At 48.8% G+C, this 19,052-nt stretch overlaps 1 protein-coding gene across 3 annotated transcripts in view; it reads left to right on the plus strand.

The window, feature by feature from the left end:
* Window positions 1-19,052, plus strand: part of STS (steroid sulfatase) — a 115,418-nt gene that overhangs the window by 59,304 nt on the left and 37,062 nt on the right. For all 3 annotated transcript variants that reach the window (XM_039839642.1, XM_039839644.1, XM_039839645.1), the window contains one exon: window positions 10,346-10,482. In XM_039839642.1, the coding sequence (XP_039695576.1) occupies window positions 10,346-10,482 (137 nt within the window). The remainder of the gene's footprint in view (window positions 1-10,345; window positions 10,483-19,052) is intronic.

The raw sequence follows: 19,052 nt of genomic DNA on the forward strand, positions 1-19,052 counted from the left end.
GAGATACGTATCTTTCATTATCATCCAAAAAGATGGGCGCAGATACTTACCAGGCTTTCTCAGATGATCCTTTTCCCGAAGGAGTAATGACATCTGATACTCGCTATTGGCGTCCTGTTTTATTTTTAAAATTATCTGGTTGGGACACTAAATTAGTGTCGTAACCCAATGGTGGGTCACCGTCTGCATGACTGACAAAGTTCTTTCCCTGTGGGTTCCACGTACGTACTGTATTTTATAAGGAAGCGAATGGCCATTGCAACATACAGCGGGGTCCCCAGGATTGCACACCCATCCACGTCAGCAAAAACACAGCACTCTGCTGCTTGGTAAAGTGTCTGCAACAGCCAAACCTCCTTACGTCACTTTCTGCCCACCAGAAATCCCTCAGAAACACGGAGCAGATTAACAGTACAATGCCTGCTTCCAGAGTGCATCAGATTTTTACAACAGGTGGTTTTTCTGACAGGTATCTATAGAGTATATGACTATTCGTGGGATTACAAGGCATCTTGATGGATTCCTCAGCATATGACTCTGGGAAGGGGGCAAAGCAGATTTGGTTATTATAAGGGTATCGAAGCCCAACCAGTTTGTCTTGATTTTATTGAGGTTTCCGAAATTTTATTCGAGAACCGGAGACTTAAGATGTTCTAGCAACACCGTAGTTAGAGGTTATCAAGTTATTCTCAAGGAGTTTATTCTTCAAAATAGATGATTCCAGTGTTAATGGCCGTTCCCCTTTTCGGAGCAAGGCATGCATGATCGATTTTAGTGGAAATAGTCATGTTTATATACCACGAAGCTATTCACAAAAACAATCTTCTACATATCTTAAGCGAAGCCACAAAGATTTAAAGCAGCCAGATACAATCATCGTTGGGATCAAGATCGTAGTTTTGTGTTCCATTAGATACGGGATTCACAGAATATGAGACCCAACAATCTTCAGAGAATTGCCTCAATGTGTCACCAGAGAATGATCACAACGGTGACATCGCCATATTTCTGAAAGTGTTTTTTCGAGCTTCGGAAGACTCCTTTCTCTGTGTCATCTCATTGCCCAGAATATCCCGAACCGTTTAGGCAGGGCTTACCACCTGTGCATGAGAGAAATGGGTTTAGAGGTGGTCAGAAGCAGCAGAAGGAAAAGTGATTGTGACAAGCAGCGACAGTGTTTGTGAAATTTATTCAAGTGCTTTTCGAGTCACAATTTTCCCAGTTGAATCTGGTGCCTGATTTCGATGTACGAACATTAAAAAGCTGTTCTGGGTACACGGTCGGTTCACGTGTCAAAGCCCACGGGGAAAATGATTTAAACTCTTGATATTCTTTCTCTAAATCTTGTTTCCGAAATGACTTATACTCGAGGGTTGGTTCTTGAGATGCTAACTAGAGTTGTGATGGTGTGAATGACCGGGCAGAAGACGAAGATGCTCCATTGTTTCGCGATGCCCTTGCATGAGGTCCGCTGAGCCACAGCCGGTGTGTGCCCTGGGGTACCAAGTGCATACGTCCAATTGGAGGAGGGTGGCGGTTTGCAATATATAATTACGCACTCTGTGATCCCTCACCCTAATTGACTCTTTTCGGGATAAAATTTATCTCGGGGAGATGCTTGAACTCTTAGAGAGCTAGATAATTAGCTCACCATATGTTGTAAGCTGTATAGTAATTCAAGAAACAGGTCATCCGAATACGCTTTAATTAGCGAGAAATCGTTGCTCCTCTCACAGGCACGGATGAAGCGTACATTCAGCCCTCCTTATGGGCGCTGGATGATGGATGCTCCAGCCATCGTGCCTTTTCCCTTGGCCTTGAGGCACATTCGTGTGTAACTATTCGCGTATAACTAGTCTGGTCAGTTATACACCAGGCATGGTAGATATACACATCGTCTAGGGCACGTCTCGCACACCTCACCTCTTCATGCTACAAAACGACCTTGTGAGTGTGTAAAGAGGTGTTTTTTTGGTTGTTGTTGTTGGGGAATTAGAGTCTCAAAGCCGGTGCATCATCAGCCGCAGCCCCGTGGGTAACGGTCCAGACGGGGCTGAACAGCACAGCTAGATCTTCGTGAAGCATCTTCTCAGTCGTGGACCATAAAGAGCTTGGTGCCTTCTCGGCTCTGCTTGGCTGACTTACTGATCTACTTGGCTGACTTACCGGTCAGTTCTGGGTGTGGGTTAGTTGGGAGAAGAGTCAGGAATTGGTCAGGTGTCTCGACACCCCTTCTCCATGTGTCCCCAAAGGAGAATGCCTCCCAGTCTAATGCTAATAATACGATCATTATCATGATGACAGAGAAGTATCCAGGTATTCCGAAAAGGAATAACGGCTGCATGGTGACGAGTAAATTTATCAAGTGAATTTTATTCGCAAAGGACTTTTCCTTTAGTTCAAGTCAAGGCCACATGTAAAAAGGCGTGATGCCTTCAGTCCCAGTCAAGGCAGGCGAACCTTGGCCATTCTGCTTCGTGAAGAGGCAGCTTCGCCGGCCTTTTCTTCCCGAAAGTCGTTGAAAACAGTGCCTCGTTGGTAGGAAAAACACCGAAGCTGAAAGAAACCACTCTGTTTTTCTCTGCACGCGTACACGTGGTGATCCTGAAGAAGGAATTTTGAGGTGCGAGGATGCCTTTACGACACCTATGTCATTTGTATCATTTGCGATATCCAGTTATTGCATTTCACAGCGTCACGTGAAAGTTACCACGAGCACTGTGTTCTCCAGGCTCCATTTTATGTAGAGTCCATATATTCAGGATCTGTGCCTGTGTGTTTTAAGAAGCTACAATTAGAAGCGAAATAATTACGAATAATGTTCAGTGAAGCTTTATATGAGGTATCTTTTGTATCTTTAACGTTGGGCCTCCTGGGAAATAAACCCAGTAGAGTTCTATTTTTTTTTCACACTTTTTACTTTTTTATTTTTAATTAAAAAAAATTTTTTTTTTACATTTAAACAACAATTTTATTTTTTCAGAGTTGTGCGTTCTCCAGATAATTGAATAAATCATTTTAATGTCTTCCCCCCCGTCTACCTCCCTTCTTCCCCTCCCCCTTCCCCTCTGGTAACCACGAGTCTATAGTCCATGTCCGTGAGTCTCTTGTTTGTTTGTTCCGTTCGTTTTTTGCTTTTAGGTTGAGAGCTCACGTATAAGTGATATCATGTGATTTTCAACTTTTTCAGTCTGGCTTATTTCTCTTAGCGTGATCATCCCGAGGTCCATCCATATTGTCGCAAATGGCAGCATTTCATCTGTACAGTTCTCTTTTGAATCCGCGATTGGCCAGAGTACTAAGATCTCCATTTTTTCTGACTTTAGCAAACACTGACTCCTCACACTCCACAGGGAAGCCACCGAGACATCAGCATTATGGAAAATATGAGTTCCCGGGGTAGATGACATCTACGCGGGAAGATTAAGCCCTTACAGGGCCGTTGTGGGCAAGAGCCCTCTTTATCATTTCCTATGGTCTGTACTTTCATGGTAAATAAACGCTCCTCTCCATGAGTACTGCTAGTGTAATTGTGATGCCCTACAACCTGTGCCAGCTGATAAACGTGTCGTTGGAAGATACGACCTTTCATCCGGTTCCCCTGCCATCGTAATTTGGCACAGTCGGAATTGTGGACACTTCCAGCTGGGCCGTGCACGAAGTGGGCCTGATGAATCCTTGCGATTTGGCACAGAGCATCTCTTCTGAATAAAGGATTCCTGGGATGATTTTATCTGTTTGACAAAGAGTTTAAGCCAGAAAGGCATAGGACTGATATTGATTTTAATTCGTGCTGAGAAAAGGAAATCGGGTTAGAAATTATGGGGGACACACGGGGACACACAGGCACACTCGAGATGGAAAGGATAAATAGCTAGAGAATTGTCTTGTTCGGTCAGGGTAAGAACCACTTCTTGGGTTGACGATGTTGCTGGGCCAATAGGATGCAAATTTAGGGATGGAGGGGTTCGGATGAGCCCCTCGTTCCAGGCTGAGCATGCCGCAGGCCGAGTCTGATGATGGAGGGATGCTTGTCTGTCGTCATACACGCTCCAGGCCCACGACATTCCTCTCTGGTGGTGTGTGGACAGTGGACTCTCACACCTTCATCGGACCCAGCGATGTCTTACGCCGTGGGATGACGGCCTAAACTGAAGTGTGCGGTCCAGGCTGATGGGAATGTGAGCGGGGCTGGGATGAGTCTGAGTACCCAACGGAACCAGCCCCGTCCAGCTCGCGGAGGGCGCCGGCTCCGGCTAAGTGCCGTCTGCGTGAATGCGGGCTGGTGCCGCTCGCTGACTTTCCAGCCTGCAAGAGAAATCAGAAATACCTGCTTTGTTGCATTTTTTGCAGGAAACTATTTTGCGGGGATTTTTTTTTTTTTTCCAATGGGAAACTTCGCGTTTTAAATGTTACCTCATTTGTTAGCACCCGATGCCTCCCACACTGAGCGAACTGCTGCTCTCGCCGTGGCAAGGAACGGACTGCGATTTTGCTCACTTCTCAGGTTCTCTCTGGTGATGCACGAGGGCCCTCTGCTCACCTCCATCACTGCCCCCTGCCCTGGCGTCCAGGCTGCGAGGGCGCCTGTGGCATCAGTGGCCCGTCTTTATGTTGTGTGTCGGAAAAATAAAAGAGGCATTATTAACGAGGAGGATTCTCTCCGGTGCGGTTCGTGTGGGCGCACTCGGTCGAGACCCTTCTAATTATCCCCTGATAAAAAGAAAGGTGCCCGATTTTCCCAAGAGCACTTTGAAGATCGACACTCTGCCTCGGGCTCACATCTGTGCCAGGCTTTTAGTTCTTCCTTCTTTCTGTGTACTGGAGACACAGGATATTTTGAACTTTTTTTTTTTTTTTTTTAAGTTTTCCTCATGGAAGTTGAGTATCTTCCACTCTCTGTGTTGAGATATTTAAAGAACGAATGCAGACAATTTAAAACCGGAAGCATCAAGGACTCTTCCCTCCACCGGTTCTGGGCTGGGGCCTGTGGGGAATCGTGAACTTTAGGTCAAGTTCAGCATGGGCCTAGGGCTGGGAGCATTGAGGGTGATGACGGATGCTGTCCGTCGTGTAGCATCTTCAGTGCATTCTGAACATGGAGATATATCTTTAAGGTATATCTTCAATTTTCTGTGCTTATTAGGGAAACACCATGTGCTGCTTTAAATAGTTAAAAGCAGACTGAAAATGTATGAAGAAGAGGGGTCACATGGCTGCTGGTCTTCACGCCCCCAGCCCCATCTCCCTTGCCCACGCCAGGATACAGCCAAGCTTACGTGTTCGCGCTGTCTTCCTGTGCTTACTTCCATGCATAGAGCGTCTTATTATTTTTTAAATTTTTTCGAGTTATCAAATGAAGAGTTTGGGGCACATGTCATGGAAACTGTGGTTTCTGGTCACCAGAGCAGAGAATACCCAGGATGTGTCTGTGCCGTTTCTGTTTCTGGACCTCTGAATGTCGCTGGGGGACAGGTAACACGCTGCCGTCTTTATGGAAAGCAGTTCGTGGACCCTGGGAGTCTGCCACTCTCCAGGGGAATGATGCGCTGACCGGATGGACACACATTTTCTCCGTGTTTATCACCCAGCGAGCTCTGTCTGTGTCTGTGGAAATAGCTCCGACTCATCACGAATGATGGTGTCTGAGCGGCGGGTTGCACGTGGCGGGATCCGGTCCAGCTTATCTTCCTATTTCCTGTGCCTGGGATCATGTCGCAGGACGTGCTTTCAGTAGATGTGACGGGCCTGGATGTGTCTGTACGTCTGTGTGCTGTACGCAGCGATGTGGCCGGCTGGCCGTGGATGCCGTTACCTGGTTTACCACGCTCTCACCAGCAGCGTTCAAGGGCTCTCAAGAAGGATCAACACACACTCCTATTTGCGTTACGGTTCTTACTCACGCCGACTCAAGTGGGGACACTCGTTGAATAATCAAAGGCAAACCCTCGGATGTGGAATATCACATTCAGGACCTTCGTGGGAGAGAGAAAAATAACACCACAGCCATCTTCGTGCCTACGTGTTGATGCCTGCATTTCCAGGACGTAAATCTTTCTATTCCGAGATGGAAATGATTGCAGGTTGCACGGAGGCCCGGAGCTGCCTTCTGCATTTTTGACTCGTCAAGGGAAGGCAGGTAGCAGCCGAAGGGTCTACCCTTTCACACGGCTTGCAAGACTAGCAATAAATTTTCAAAAGAGTCGTTTACTGAAGTGCTTCAGCTGATAAAAAAGGAGTTAAGCCGTTATTGAGAAATCTCCCACCAACCGTCTGAAGTGTTATTCAGTTTCTAAGGTCGGAGGGAAGAAGGGAGACCCAGGCATCCTCCATGATCCTGACTGTGACAGAAATGGCCCGTCCTGCTGTTCTGAAGGACATTACATGAATTCCTTCACCTGAGAGCAAGCTGCCAGTCTCACCGCGGGGGTGGTACAGCCACTGGTCTTGTCTATCTAGCCTCACGTTGCACGCACCTCTGTCCCAAGGTGTGTCGCATATCCGTGGTCCAGTGTTTCTGCCACACGCGCATCCTTTTCTACATTTTCCAGGTGCGTTTTGGCCCGTAAAGCCTCATCGCTCTGCTCTGACACCCAGGACCTCGGCTGGGATCTGTGATGTCTGGTCTACTGAATGAAAAACCGGTTCTTTGTAGAGAGATGATAGAAAAAGAATCCTGTAAATGGGCGCATTTTTATAAGAAGTGCGTTCTCGGCCTTTTCCTCTTCCACTGAGGGTGTTCCGACGTTCCGAGACAGAGCCACACTTGATGGCTTTGATCGAACTCCAGAGTGGTGTGTCCTCGACCCCACCCGACTGCTCTTCATACCCCTCACCGTGAATGGTGTTTACTCGGGCTCCCTTGTTCATTTATTGTGCCTACCTTTTCATTTATTTATTTTTTCATTCTCACCCCACATTTTAAAATGGCTCAATAGTTTCATTCTGCCATGATATTGATTGCTGCCTCTTCCTTATCTTTCTTTACCCACCAAACTGTTGTCTCTGCGATAGCTGTCTGTTCTCAGCAAACCCTGTCAATCACATCTTGCGTTTCCTGCCATGACGATATATATTCTCAGAAGCTTGACTTTTGAAGCTTTCTTATCTGTTTTCCTTACATTTAAAAATAAATAGGAGCGCAGATAAGTGCTGAATGACTGAGATCGTACCCATACAAGATGTCACTGTCTATTTGGGGGTGAATGTAATAACGAATGTCATTTCACGCTCGTTCTGGGAAATCTAAGCCGGTTTTTAGGAACATAATCTTGTGTTTTGAGGAGGAGGTGCAGTGTGTCCAGCTGTGAAAAACACCCCATGGAGAGAGTAGGAAGCAGGTGTCACAGGCTGCCCTGTGTGGCAGCAGCCCATGACAAGCCCTGGCTTGGTTTCTGTTCTCCCAGGCTCTTCAAGGTCATGTGTCCTGAGGATTAGCCGGAGGGCTGCCTTGGTCAGCTTTCCTGGCTAGGAAGACAGTTCCGGCGCTTTGTCTGAAATTGATATCTCTTCTTTTCTTCCTGGGAAGTACTGGCGAGAGTTATAGAGCCGACTTTGTGGGTTCCGTTTCTCATGCCACTTCGTTCTGGTTACTGGATAGGGAGGACGAGCCGCTTAAGACCTTTTCTCCTTTCTTAACTGTGAAATAATTGAAATATTTTTTCATTCTATATTCTTGTAACAAAAAAAAAATGGTGACGGACTGCGTCACCAAGTGCTGGAATATAAAACACTGTCCAAATGACTCCTGGTAACTTGCTGAATTTCATATTTCCTGGGAACGGAAGGTACCTGGCTCCCTCTCACTCACAGGATGCTGTTTCGTGCAGACTTTCTGTTTCAGAAATGAGGGGTTAATTGATACAAGGACTGACCTTAAAAGTAAAGAGTGATAACCAGTAGATCTGAGGAGCTGGTGCACCAGGCGCCGTGTGGGCCAACAGAACCCAAGCGACACGCGCTTTAGGAAATTGGAAACGCACTTGGAAGAGGATGCGTCCGTGTGTTCGTAACAGGGAGACCTCTTAGGCACTGATGCCCAGTTCCAAATGTGAGATGTTTTGGGTCATCATGAGGAGTTAAGGTGTTAAATAAGTTTGTAAAAGCAGTGTTGATTGGGTTAAATAAATTACTTCTTTGGAACTTTTTCTGGTTGGCAAGGATGTTGAACAAGGGAGTGATCCCTTTGAAATGACCAGACACTTCTGGTTTGTATCAGAAGTTCGGAGATTTTATGTATTTATATACATATGTGTTTGTGTATGTGTGTGTGTGTGTATGTAAACACACATGTGTGTATATATACATGTGTATAATACCTACCTACATGTATGTATGTGTGTGTGTGTATACATATATACACACACACACACACACACTCACCTAGAGCCCTTTTTACTTAAAACCGTGTTGCATTGATGAATCCCCAAAGTTCACTGCATTGGTGGGTGGCCCCGCCGAAGCTGAGGGACCTGATGCAAATTTCATGGAATAGGAGAGGTTTCCTGATGAAGGGCTACTGCCAGTCTCTGCGCCAGAGTCAGGGACCCATGGATGTAAATGACGTGCCCCAGCTGGGGGTCTAGTGGGAGAAGGGATGCCTGCAAGTGATTCTTGGGTAATAGAGCAGGCGGTTTCTTAGACATTGCATTCATCCACTCACGTATCCATCCACCCATCCGTCCACCCACCACCCACCCATCCATCCATCCGCGTGCCCATCATCCGCCCATCTATCCATCCCGCATTGCCATCACCTGCCATCCATCCATCCATCCCTTCCGCCACCACCCACCCGCCACCCACCCACTTACCATCCATGTACCACAGAAATCCATCAAGTCACCTACCCCATCCATCCACCCATGTATCCATCAGCCGCGCTGCCATCCGCCCTGCCCATCCATCCATCCATCAGGTCCACCCCACCACCCACTCACCCACCTTACCCATCACGTACCCACCATCCACCTACCCATCATCCATCCATCTGTCCACCCACCACCCACCCATCCATCCGTCCACCCACCACCCACTCACTTACCCATTTACCCATCCATTACCATCCACTACCATCCATCCATCCATCTGTCCACCCACCACCACCCATCCATCCATCCACCTACCCATCCATCACTACCATCCATCCACCACCCATTTATCCATCCACCCATCTGTCCCCCGCCTCATTTGGCAATATTTTTGCATACCTTCGGCAGGCTAGGCAGTGAGCTGTGCGTACTCAAGCCATCTCTGAGCCCAGATAACATGTTGGGGTGGCATGTGCGGTGTGCGAGGGCGTTGGCCTTAGGACAAGGCAGAGGTGGAACTCTCTGTGCTTCAATAAGGAGCCTGTGGCCTAGAGATTTAGGGCGTCCACCCAGGTTCACAGAGGTAGTTGAAGGAAGAGCTGGAACCCGTGTGAGAGCAACACATCGGGCACGGACACTGAGGCGGTGGCTCCCTGGAGGGTGTCTGTCCTCTGGGCAGCCTGTGGCTTCCTGCATGCATCTCTGAGAGCTGTGTCCACCTGTGCTGAAAAGTGAGCACACACCTGTGCCCGGTAACCTTCAAAGGGCACTCACTCAATGTCCCCTTTTAGCAGGAAAGGAATTGATGGTGCTTTCCAGCCAAAGGTAAAGATTTAGTCTGTGCCATGAAACCGAACACAGCCGGTAAGGGGCTTTCTCCAAGGTCAGCTCGATGTGAAGGGGAAGGGGTGTGACTTATTGATCCCTTTCGGCCAGTGAGGATGTGAACCCCCGTACCTTCCCACAGTACCCAGGCTCGTCGCAGTTGTCCCAAGGGCCACGCATCGGCGGCCACCGATAACGCTCACGCATCCGTGAGTTCTCACCAATAGCAACACAGCAGATTTAGGTGGACTCTGAATTTAGGAAAATGCTTTTGCAATCACACGAAACTCTTGAGATTATAGATTTGGGCCAGTTCAAAGACTGGTCCGTTCAGCCTCCCAGATTTCAGTGTTGACCGCCGAGTGTTCGTTCTGGGAGACCTGTTGTGGGCAGCATGGTGGGACGCGAAGCCGAATGGACGTTAGATGTCAATAAAAGAAGATGCGTAGCACTTCAGTCTGCTGGTACAGACCAGCAGACTGTACAGACCAGCAGACAGAAGTGCTATGCAGTAGCTCTAGGAAGTGACAACACTGTCACTTCCTAGAGCTACTGCAGAGACTCCCCTCTGCTCGAGGGAAAGTTTCCACAAAGGGCATCGTTTCGTGGCATTTTCTGAGTTGACGAACGTCACCGTGCAATACTAGTCTGCCCCTCAGGAGCCTGGTAGCCAACGTGCTTACATCACTCTTGGGATTTTTTTTTTTCAGGAATGCAGAGACACCGTTCCTGCTGGTCCTGTCATACCTTCAAGTGCACACGGCCCTCTTCTCCTCCAAGGACTTTGCCAAGAAAAGCAAACACCACGCTTACGGGGACGCTGTCGAAGAGATGGACTGGAGTGTCGGTATGTCGGTCTGTGTGTTCCGTGTGTACTTAAAGCGTGGGGCTGATCTGTGAATCTCCACCCACGTTCCTTCCGATGCCATTACAGGCAGCAAAGATTCTTTTTTTCCAAAAAAAATGTCACGCAACACGCACGGATTCCGGCAGCGAAACAGCACGTGCGGAGCTCCCCGAGCCCTGGGGACGTCTGTGTCCATGGGCTGGAGGAAGAGGCCAGCGCTCTGGTTCCCGTCACCGCGTGTTCCGTTAACAGTTACATACGGAGCTCGCCTCGTCCTTGGCGGAGTTAGGGAAGCGCCGGGTTTGGGAGACGGGCCTCCCGCAGCCCGTGTACCCGTCGCCGCCACGACCCGCCACGGTCCCTTCTTCCAGAGCGTGCGCCCTTCCTGCGGCGTCGCCGGCGGTGGCAGAGAGCCCCTGTCTTCCGTGTCCCTTCCCCTTCTCCCTAAGCGAATGACCCCGTTTCTGAGAAACGGGGCGTTCCGCAGAGGGCTGGGAAGGCTTTCCGTCGAGGCTGTCTTTGAAGAGCACGCCCTGCACGCGTGCAGGAGGAGTCGTGACCCTGCGCCTTTCACGTCCGCATGAGAAGTCATGACCCTGCGTTCTTGGCCCCTTGTGCGTGGCCCGGCGGCCTTGGGTGTAGACAGGGTCGGGAAACAAGGCTCAGTGCGGAGCAGCGGGCTCGGGCCTGCTCGTTGAGGTCCCGTCTTCTCCGGGGACGAGGGCGTGTGTCGGCCCTGCTCGGTCCCTGTGCGCTAAGCTGTCCACATGCCACCACTCGGCCAGGTGGCCGGAGATCTCCGTGCACAGGGCTTCCTCTCCTCCCTCGCCCCTCTCTCGATTTTTCTTCCTTTTCCGGACAGTTTTTAGCTGTTTAATCTCGGCGTCGTGGAAACGCTTGACCATCGCCGCCTCGCGCGTGGCGCCGTTTCTGTCGCTGTGTCGTAAGCGGCGCATCGAGCGTGATGACGGGGTCGCCTGCCGTGGCGACTTCGACTTCAAGTTTGGCTCTGTTTTGTCTCGCGTCACTTGGTTTAAATCTCGAAGGGCACTCCGTCCTCCCACGCGAGAAGACGGGGCCCTCGGTCCGGCCTCTCGGTGTTTTTTTCACGAACGCCGTGAACGTGTCGACTTTCTAGGTCTCCGGTCTGTCGTCTTTCCCCGAAGAATTCAGATGAGGCGGGTTCTAAGCTGTGGTTTTTCCCTTTAATGCTCTGTCATCCTACAAAATAACAGAGGTGGATGCAAATAATAAATGTTGGCATAAACCAAACCCAGAACATTCCCCATGCTAAGATTTATAAGAAGAATCCATTAATTTTAACATTTTCACGTATACCGATGCGAGCCTGCCCCCTCTCATTTCTCATGAAAGTGTCGCTTGTCAGTCAATTTACATTTTTCACTCCTTAGCAGTCGGAATCAGTAGAATATTTTGCAGTGTGAATCTGTGGAATATTTTATCTCTTTGATGAGTGTGATAATATAATGTAACAAGTTTCTTAGACGACTCTTAAGATGTTGTTGCCCAGCAAGGAAGCCCGTGCTGCGATACTCACACGTATTGATTAATTTTTATTTAATTATTATGGCACTTATGCCTACCCTGACTCATTGAAAGTCTAACTTTCAATGTTTTTTTTTTCTTTTTTTTTTAACTACTTGTCCTTGTGGAATAGAATAAAGACCATTCTTCAGTCTTTGAGCTCTGCATTAGACCCTGATATAATATTAATAGATGACTGGTTTTTTTCCTGAAAAATAAAATTCTTCCCCTAAGCCATTCCATTAATTTGCCGGGCTGTTTCTCTGTTCTCCTGCAAATTCAGTACATCTGAACGTTTTGAAGAACATGCCTTCTTTCCAAAAAGTGCCTTTTATGATCACACAGAAGCAGAGGGTAGCTTTCTGAATGATTACATAACGAAATAAAATGGGGATGTTTGCTTAAAAAGTCAAGCCCCCTTTGCAAGAAGCAGTTAACGCAGAGGGCGTATCTATCTCTCTGTCCTTGGAAGCATTTTCCTTCACAAATGTTGAAGCAGCCTTATTCTGTGGAGCAGAGCTCTCCGGACCTGTGGAGACAGATTCATAACAAAGCGCCTGTACGGCTTAAGTGTCCGCCACGGCCAGCTCCACCCCCGTGCTTCTGCGGTTCCCGCCACAGTCTCAGCTGCGTGACTGTGTGTCTCGTGCTGTCGTGCTGCCCGAGGAAGGACTGGTCACACAGGTGTGGCGTGACGGCTGTGGAAAGGACACTCTTACCCCGTGTTACAGACGTGTAAGCCCAGGCACGCAGAACTGAAGGAGCTTGTCCCAAGCAGCTCTCACAGCTGGCGAGTGGCAGAGAAATGAGACCAGATCTCCAGGCCGATGCTGATCTTGCCTGGCTTCCTTCTCCTTTTCCTTCCTTTCTTTTCCTTCTTCCTTCCTCCTTCCTTCCTTCCTTCCTTTTTTCTTTTTCTTTTTTTCTTTTCTTCTTCCTTCCTTCCTTCCTTCCTTCCTTCCTTCCTTCCTTCCTTCCTTCCTTCCTTCCTTTTCTTTCTTTTCTTTCCTTTCTTTTTGATGAGAAAGGGAAGCATATGGCCACAGATGTCCCTGGACACAGTTTCGTGCGTTGCAGTGTGGAGTCTCGCCGTGAGGAAATGGGGTAAATGGGGTCTTTGCTTTGTCTCGGTCCTCTGAGATTATTGGCGGATGCCTCCCTGCCTGCAGTCTCAGGACATACGCCTCCCAGTCTGCTGGGAGCTGATCGTCTGTGTCCTCAGGACCCACCCACCTGGGCCCCACCTGTCAACTGCAGCCGAGCCCCGGCGTGGAGAGGGTGGCAGCTTGATGCTCTCGTGTTAGCTTAGCAATAGAAGCTTTTGGAAAGGCGTTTCTTTATGGGAGGACTCTGTAAGTCACTGTGTTTGCTCCCAAGCCATACAAACGCAAGCGAAGGCAGGTTGCAAAGTAGCCAATTTTTATACATGACCCCTTCTCAAGGTGACTTCGGCCTTGTCCATCAGGTAACTCCAACCAGCACGGATGCAGAAAATTAATATGGAACACATCTCTGCTGTTTTCGGAGCTGACCAGACACTTCCTGTACTCGAGACAAAATTTCATCCGCGTAAGGTCACGAACAGCAGGCACACCCATTGAGTCTCATTTGGAGGAAGGTGGCTTCTGATGGTTATGGCGATGTCTATCACTTACTTACGTTTTGAAACAAATACTCAGTGACATTCATGCAGGTAACCTCCTTTTAGTCAGTCACGGCAAAATGTCACATTGTAACATCGTCAACATGTAAAAATATAACATCGGCACACGTTCGCGTTTGCAGCTTCTGGAACATAGTTACAGAAAGAACACTTGTCATAATATTTTTTCATTGCGAAGTAAGGCGGTAGCCAGGAGAGAACAGAAATGACAAAATTATAGCATTTTCGGTCTTTTAACTTTAATCGTCGGAAGGCGGAGTTGCCTGTCCAATGGCTTGGTTGACGCAGCTGTTGCTCGCCTGCCAAATTTCATCAGTAACAACCGTCTTGAAAATGCATTTGTGTGTCTGATTTTTCGTAAGGAAATATCCTGTACTTTAGGAAGAAGAAAACCCTTCAGAAAATAAGCGCCTTTGACAACCTTTGAAGCTCCGAGTGCTGACTTTGAGGAAAGAACTTTCGCTTTGTTTACATAATGTGACATTTCGGTTTTGTTCCGTGCTTGCAGTGACGGAGAGGGGAAGGCCAGCCGTGAAAGGACATTGCAATTTATTTTGAACTAGAAGGAATTGTCATATTCACAAATAAGGCAGATGCTTCTGTCTTAGAAATTCTTTGTCATTTGATGCTCCCAGAGTTTCAGAGAGGACGTCTCGGCAAGGAGACGCTTCTGTACAAAGCGCAGCTCCTGTACCCAGCAGCAGGTGTGGCTCGGGTGTCAATGGCCGAGGAGGGTTGCGGTCCCTTAGATTTGCTGAAAGAAAGGGAGGCTTTGACCAGAACAGTGTCCACAGACTTGTGACAACCACACGTGTCAGGGACGTCCATCCATCCGCACGTGTATTTGCGTGAGCGTGCGTACGCCGAAGTAAGTAATAACTTAGCACGTGCTAGATAATGCACTCACATTTCCTAACGCCCTCTCTCACCGAGAGCCAAGAATTCTGTGCCTCTGAGGATGACTTCTGCTTGCTCTTTTCCGCAGCTGTGTCTGTCACCCCCTCGTCCTGCAATCGTGCCTTGTGCCAAGACCGCCATGCTCAGAATGACGGTTTCCTGCAGGGGAGAGGAAGCTCCTAGTCCCTCTGGTTGTCACTGCTGCCAGGGGGACAGTTCTGGCCCCCGTTCTGGGAGAGAGAATACCAGGCCCCAGGTGTCTATGTGCGTAAGTCCTGGCGTTCACCTGTGCAGACCACAGTGGCTCCCCGTGGCTGTCTACACTGCAGGCTCCGACATCCATGCACCTGGGCAGCCTCCTGGCCCTTGATAGTCGAATGACTCATGTGCACTGACCACGTGCCCCTCAAACATGCTTAGCGGGCTCCTTTATGCGTACGACTTAAAGCGTAGAGAATGGAATTCCTGCGGCAGAGCCGACGCCCAGGATAGTCCGTGGTTAAAGACAGACGAGGGATGGCCACAGGGACATAAAGATCAGAACTGCTTAGTCGCCCCTTTTCACCCGTCGTGCACGGCGGGCGGTAACGAAGCCATTTTGTGCTCTGTTCTTCCAGGACCCCCGTCTGACCCCCTTGCCCACCAAGGTGACACGTGGCACCCATGCCGTGCTCCGTCCTGGGCTCTGCTCTGAACTGCGTGAATTTTGAATGCTTTGTTCTTGCAGATTAATCCTTACCTTCAAATACGCATTTTTGTCCTCCATTAAGCTAACCTTGGTCTCAGGCGTGTGCTTCGTGTGTGCACATCTGGAGAGCTTAGTGTGAGCCAGGGTTTCGGAAGACCCAGTTATAACAGGCTGGCAAGAATGAAGGAGACGCGCACACTGGGTATGTCTTCATTTCTCTTTGTTGTCTGTATCAGGTTCCGGTAAATCTGCGTTTGCGAGAAAATGGGACATTTTCTAGACAAAGAGATTATTGCAGCCTTAGCCTAGAGACGCAAACACTATGTAGTAAGAGAATGAAAAGCTTGGAGACAGGTCAATGGGGCAGGGCCGAGGCAGGTCTGGTGATGCAAACTTTTGGCCGTAATATTTACTGCGGAATTCATCGTGCGGAATATTGACTTTGGTTCTCCACGTTAATTGAGCTTATAAATCATTCCACTTCTGAGTTTCACAAACTCCGTGACGACGTTACCATTTGTACAAAACCCGAAGCTTAATTTCATGGTCGTGAGCCCAAGGATGGATATTATTTTACCTCGAATTTACATCTCGAAGCAAAAGGAGCGGTTTTTAACACTGTTTTGTAAATCGTTTCCATAAAGAAGATACCATCATAAATTATCAAGCAGTCAGTACCCCAATTAATTCAAAAAGGATTAATAAGATATGCGGTAGCATTTTAATAGTCTCAGTAATAGCAACAACACAATAACAATTAAACATGTATTGACGGACAGTAGCTACTCTGGCAAAAGCCTTTGGTAGATTCTGCTCACTGACTGAAACACTGTACATGGATTAATCTGTTTACTCCCCGTGACTACGGGATGGGATGTTTTTATCGTCACGTCCAGTTTACAGGTGGGAAGGTTGAAGTCCGAGAGGTGCGTGACCCCGCAGTACACGGCTTTCTGCACAGCTGGACTAGTTGAGATGCTGGACGTGCCTGTGCCTCTCTAGCAGATTGTCCTGGGTTCTTGAGCTAGGCTCACATCCCGTAAAGATGTCTCTGTTCAAAATGCAGCAGTGGGTGCCGGGAACAGGAGGACGTCCTTGTGGGTACGGCAGGGGTGCTATGGGTGATCTTATACCAGCTTCCGCTGCTTCCAGTGAGCACACACTTCAATTGCTAGTTAAATGTTTCGAGGCATAGAAACGAAATATTTTTTAAGATTTGGCAGGCTACGTGAACGCAGTGTTCAGATAATATTCCAGTGAGTACCAATGTATGTATTTGAAAGGCGAGGTCGACAAGGGGAATCAGGAATGGATTTGAATGTCTCTGGTCAATGTCATGACCCAATTAGGGGTCATCAAAAAATTGAATGCAGCCGTCCCCCCGCATAGAATTATCTTACTTGCTTGAATTAGTTGAATTAATCAATCGGATTTAAATGAAGTCATGTATTTAGACTAGTCGCATGGTCCGTGATGTACGAAAAGTGTTCAACATATGCGAACGGCTTTATTATTATTATTATTATTATTATTATTATTATTATTATTATTCTCCTTCACCTAATGAGTCAACCATCTTTGCTTAAAACGTGCATACACCCCTACTGCTCTGAGTAGAAAATTCACGGATGGGAAGAAATTCTGACGGAAGAGGAAACACGTATGTGCACCATCTTCCGTTTCTTTAATGTCTGTATTACAATTTTCATCGTATATTTGAGATGTGCGCTGTGGATCGCAGTCTCCAGAGGAGCCCATCTGCCCGTAGCCTTGGGACGAAGGATCTCAAAGGAACAGCCGAGCTCCTACCAGGAGCCTGAGGACTCCCGATAAGGACAGCACCTGCCCTGGCATCAGGCAGCTGCCGACAGGCAAACTGGAGGCCGGGGTGATGGGGGCCCGTGCCAAGAGGGGAGCACGCGGGGTGCTCGCCAGCGTGCCCAGCCCGCGACGTGAGTGGTGAGGACGGTTCGCATCCGGGCCGGACCTGCGGAAGGAGGTCAGCGACAGGAAGCATCGTGTTCAGTTCTGTGTCTTCGGCTTTCTAGAGGGTAAAAGCTCATGCACGGCACGTCTGGTCCCACAGTGGCAGTGAGTGTGGGCGGGGTGGCAGAGCATCACGAATAACAGAATGCTGAAGGCTTAGCTTCGTGGATGGTTGTGTGTCGTCTCCGGGGGCAGCGTGCCTGCTGGCCGCCCGGCTCAGGCAGAGCGTTTAAGGCCACCCCTGCCGTCAGATGTTGCTGGCGATATTCCTGGCTGATCTGTTTCTGGAGCTTTCCAGCAGCTCTCATCGTAGGCATGATGCCCGCGGGCAACCGGACAACCTTATTCTCTGTGACCAAGCCTGGATCGCCCCTCAGGGCAGTTTCAGCGGGTGACAGTTCCAAGGACCAAATGTGCCACCGGAATCCCCAAGCCTTTCTTCCCACAAGGCGGTCCAGTGCAGGAAACGCGGCGGCATTCCTGGATCAAGAGAGGGGAAGCTGGGTGTTCACCCTCAGCGTCAGTCTGAGTGCCTGCTGCCCGGGTCGGCCACCACTCTGTGACCCGAGGGAACCAGTGACCACGGGCGCTGTCCACAGCGTCATCCTCAGATGCCCAGGCACGCCGACTCTGGGATTCCCGCCAGGCACACGTGCGTGCTGTCATCAAACACACACCATGCCCCTGTTCTGTGTGTGTGTGTCTCACTGATATGTGCTGTGTGAGCATGAGAACTCGTCGGACTTATTCCAGTAATTTCCAGGAAATGAGACGCCTCGGAGAAGGCACAGCTTCTTCCAACTCTAAGAGCGAGTTGGGTAGAGACTTGAGAGCAGCCCCGATGGTACGAGCAGATGCTAGTGCACGCGGGGACATCACGCCTCGCACCTGCGATTGGGGCAACGGCGGGTTTAACGGAGGGAATGTCAACATTTCCGTGACAACCGGGTTTAATGCAAGACGAGGATGAATTTCTCGGAAATCGTAGCCGCTCAGACGCCAATGGGGAGGGGGACACCAGGGAAGTGAAGGAAGGGTCATGCGTACAATGACAGCATTTTGATCTCTCACGGTTCTGTTGCTTAACGAGCCTCGTCGTCCTAATTATACGGTTATTTACTGCGCATAAAACCTACGTGTTGAATCGCCTGAAATTCTAGCTCAGTCTCGGTATCAATCTGTATAATACCGACTGTCTCCTTTTGTTACATGTCAACGTTGATTAAACATTTAATAGCACATAACTTTCCTCCTAAAGATACGGTCCTTCGGCATCACTTAGGAACTTTTCGAAAGTTCAAGTTCTCAGATGTCGCACCAGGGGTAGTGAACCGGGGTCTCCAGGTGATAAATATGCCTGTTAATTTAAGGAGGGCTGACATATATAGAATATGAACGCACGAGGGAACCTATGTTCTAAATACAAAATCTCGGTTCTTCGAGTCAACCAGGAGCACGAAAACGTGATGTGAAGTAATGCACGAAGTAGCCTCGTCAGTTCTATTTGGTTACTTTTCCGTAGCTAGTTGGAAAATGATCAGGGGTATCTTCCTTCTACCCTTGTTTTGAGTAAAAATTTGGCATTAGGGCGGTAGATGTGGATATGAGTGAGATAAGACAGGATCCCCAAAATTAAGGCGTGTGCGGAATCAGATGGGGGAGTAAGCAGTTGAGATCCGGCCCCGGGCGCAGCGAAGTGTGTTTCGGCCACGGCCGTGAGGACTGGATTGATCCTCTTCTTAAAGAACTTCAAGGAAGATGGCTCCCCTGGAACATAAAGTGTTTGTGACA

Source organism: Pteropus medius, unplaced genomic scaffold (assembly GCF_902729225.1).
Source record: "Pteropus medius unplaced genomic scaffold, Ma_sr-lr_union100, whole genome shotgun sequence".
In the NCBI taxonomy this organism is placed as follows: domain Eukaryota; kingdom Metazoa; phylum Chordata; class Mammalia; order Chiroptera; family Pteropodidae; genus Pteropus; species Pteropus medius.